At 58.9% G+C, this 3,077-nt stretch overlaps 2 protein-coding genes across 2 annotated transcripts; both read left to right on the top strand.

The window, feature by feature from the left end:
• Positions 1 to 232: 232 nt before the first annotated feature.
• LOC106141396 (uncharacterized) lies at positions 233 to 2,215 on the top strand. The gene has a single exon (XM_060950819.1). The coding sequence runs from the start codon at positions 233 to 235 to the stop codon at positions 2,213 to 2,215; it is 1,983 nt and encodes a 660-aa protein (XP_060806802.1).
• On the top strand, positions 2,215 to 3,054 carry LOC106141044 (uncharacterized; the record flags this gene model as incomplete). Its single annotated transcript, XM_013342698.2, has 1 exon — positions 2,215 to 3,054. A coding segment is annotated over exon 1 (840 nt), but the record flags the coding sequence as incomplete, so codon positions are not given.
• Positions 3,055 to 3,077: the final 23 nt, after the last annotated feature.

Here is a 3,077-nt window from a genome sequence, read left to right as displayed (position 1 = left end):
CGTTGGTTCCAAAGTTATAGTGCAAAAACAGGATTGCTATTATTTTTCTCACAGGAGACGCTTGCGCCAAATAAGTTTTGCAGGTGTTCCTTTCGTTTCTACTCCCCAACCCTTTGGGTTAGGTGAGTTTTTGTGCTTGAGGGTGAAAGGGGGTGAGTTTCGCCCCCCTTTGCCTTTTTTCGTGTGGTCGCGGGAACAATAGTTCCCAAGTTATTGGGTCAAAAACCCCAACATGTCGGGCCGAAATTCGGCCAGATGCAGCCGAGGGCGGTCGGTAACCCCCCGAGGCGCCAAGGAGGGCTCTAAGTCGGCGTACAGCAGCCTGGGAGGGTCACTGTATGCCACGGACTGCTCCGACTCGGAGGGGGAACTACTTCCTGAAGTAACGATGGTGGCAGGCTCTACTTCTCTGAAGAGAAAGGCCGAAAATGCCGAGGTGGATATGCTTCCCGAAAAGGGTACTAAAACTGGCATATCAAAGAGAGGGCGTGCGCCTGCAAAGGCGACCAGTGCAGGACTGAGCCAGGCAAAGGCTAAACTGTCACTGATGGCGTCGGAATTTGCCGACTTCGAGGATGAGGCTGACAAAGCGGCGGGTTATTTGAGGGATACTCCCCAAATAAACATTGATGAGGTCTCAATAGTGGACGGTCAGCTGGAGGTGGTGCGCAAGGCGGCTCGGACCGTACTAGAGGAGGCCAAGAAGTCCGGTAACCTAAAGGGGACGACCTGGGCCAAAATGAAGTCCGCCTGCGCCGAAATCCTCGAAGCGGCGGACAAAATCGCGGACCGAGGCGAGGAGTCCGAGGTCATCCGCAAAATGGCGGCGGACAACAAGAGGATGCGGGAGGAACTAGCTCTGCTTAGGCAAGAAACTAAAGCCCTCCGAACCGCATTCTCCGAGAGGAAGGCCCCCAATACGGAGCCCTTGGCCTCGACGGCCGATATTATGGCCCAGGTTGACCGCTCCATGCGGTCGTTCGGAGAGTCCCTCACCAGGGACCTTTTCCTCTCTCTGGGGGGAATGATGAACGACCGAATAAAGGAGCTAGAGAAGAGGGCTATTGTTGCCCCCCAGGAGGTGCTGCGTCCACCGCTTGCGGCTGACCGTCGCAACAAGGAGGCAGGGAAGGCACAAGATGCCAAAAAAGCCGAGGCACCGATACAGCCCGGAAATGTGGGGGCAACTGCAGGCTCCACCCTGATGCCCCCGGCAAGACCTGGCCCGGCGCCCAAAGCGCCAAAAGCCACAGCGGCCAAGGCCCAGCAACCTCCCTTACAGGATGCTTCTGGCGCCCCACCCCAGGAGGAACCCACCCCCTCCTCCTCTTGGACGGAGGTGGTTAAAAAGGGGAAAAATAAGGGGAAGGGGAAAAAATCCTCCCCTCCTGAGGTGGATAGCGCGGCTCCTCGCCCCACGGCCCCTGCACCGGTCAAGCGGCAGTATGCCCTTCCCAAATCAACGGCTGTGGTGGTGACTCTCAAGTCGGGTGCCACAGTCGACTACAAAACTGTGATGGGAAGGGTCACCACGATAAAACTGGCGACAGTGGGTGTGGAACACGTGGCGGTGAGGAGTACGGCGACGGGCGCCAGAATAATCGAGATTCCCGGAAATGACAGCAGCGTTGTCGCTGACAACCTTGCTGAAAAAATCCGGGAACTGGTGGGGGATGTGGCCGAGGTCACGAGGCCGTACAAAACGGCCCAAATCAAAATCTCCGGGTTTGACGAATCAGTCACCCCGGAGACCTTGCGGAATGAGGTGTCCCTGGCCGGCAAATGTCCACCGGAACACATAAAGGTGGGGCAGATCCGTATGACACCGGACTTCACCGGGGCTGTCATCGTGACCTGCCCTGTAGCTGTGGCCAACGCCCTCGTGGCAGACGGCCGTATATTGATCGGTTGGTCGTCTGCCAAAATCACTGGCCTGGAACCCCTGCCCATGCGCTGTTTCAGGTGCATGGGTTTGGGCCATACGAGGGCGTTGTGCCCATCACCGGTGGACAGGTCGGAACTCTGCCATAGATGCGGGAAAACGGGGCACCTCACACAGCAATGTGTGGAGAAGGAGCCCTGGTGCGCGGTGTGCCATCATGCCAAACTCCCGGCGAAGCACACAATGGGAGGGAAGGCGTGTAACCCCCCGCGCACCAAGGGACGACTGGAGCCCACTGGGCTGAAAAGCGTAGGTAACACAATGGAGCACTAATGCCCAGACGTCAGCACCAAGCACTTGAGCTGCTGCAGTGCAACATCAACCACTCCGCCCGCGCGCAAGACCTCTTGCTGCAACATCTGGCGGAGTGGGGCATTAGTGCTGCCATTGTGAGTGAGCCGTATTTTGTTCCCCCTCTCCCAACATGGGTGGGGGACACGGAGGGAGAGGTCGGTATGACCATCCCCCGGATGGGAGACCGGCCTCCTCTGGTAAAACAGAGCGCAGGCCGGGGCTACGTCGCGGCTAGATGGGGTGACATGATTCTTGTCGCCGTATACTTCGCCCCATCCAGACCGCGACGGGAATTCGAGCGTCTCCTTTTAGAGGTGGGGCGGATCGTTGCGGGAGCGGCGCCCACGCCTGTGGTGGTGGCGGGGGACTTTAATGCCAAGTCTCCGGTATGGGGTTCCCCCGTCACTGACCTGCGCGGCAGGATCCTCTCTGACTGGGTGGTGGCATCGGGGCTGTGCGTCCTAAACCAGGGCACTGCTGACACTTGTGTACGGTGGAATGGGGGCTCTATAGTGGACGTTTCGTTCGCTACCCCTTCCGCCGCTGCACGTGTCACAGGTTGGCGTGTCCTGGGGGATGTGGAGACCCTCTCCGACCATTTATATGTTCGGATGTCGGTCTCCAGACCGGCTTCGGTGCGGCCGCCCAGTCAAGGTCGCAATCTCCCAAGGGACCGGTTCCGCAAGTGGAGCCTGGCCAGCCTCGACGCTGACTCAGCTGAAGAGGCGGCCATGATAGAACGTTGGCGAACACCATCGCCAGACCGGTCCCTCGACGTGGAGGAGAGGGCCTGCCGCTTTCGGGCGTCGCTTGTCGCGGTCTGCGACGCCTCTATGAAGAG

This window comes from Amyelois transitella, chromosome 22, assembly GCF_032362555.1.
Source record: "Amyelois transitella isolate CPQ chromosome 22, ilAmyTran1.1, whole genome shotgun sequence".
Classification (NCBI taxonomy): domain Eukaryota; kingdom Metazoa; phylum Arthropoda; class Insecta; order Lepidoptera; family Pyralidae; genus Amyelois; species Amyelois transitella.
The sequence above is the reverse complement of the archived record's forward strand: the minus strand, read 5'-3'. Positions and strand labels throughout refer to the sequence as shown.

Coding starts and splice junctions, on each gene's coding strand:
- LOC106141396 (XM_060950819.1), top strand. CDS start 233: ATGTCGGGCCGAAATTCGGCCAGATGCAGCCGAGGGCGGTCGGTAACC.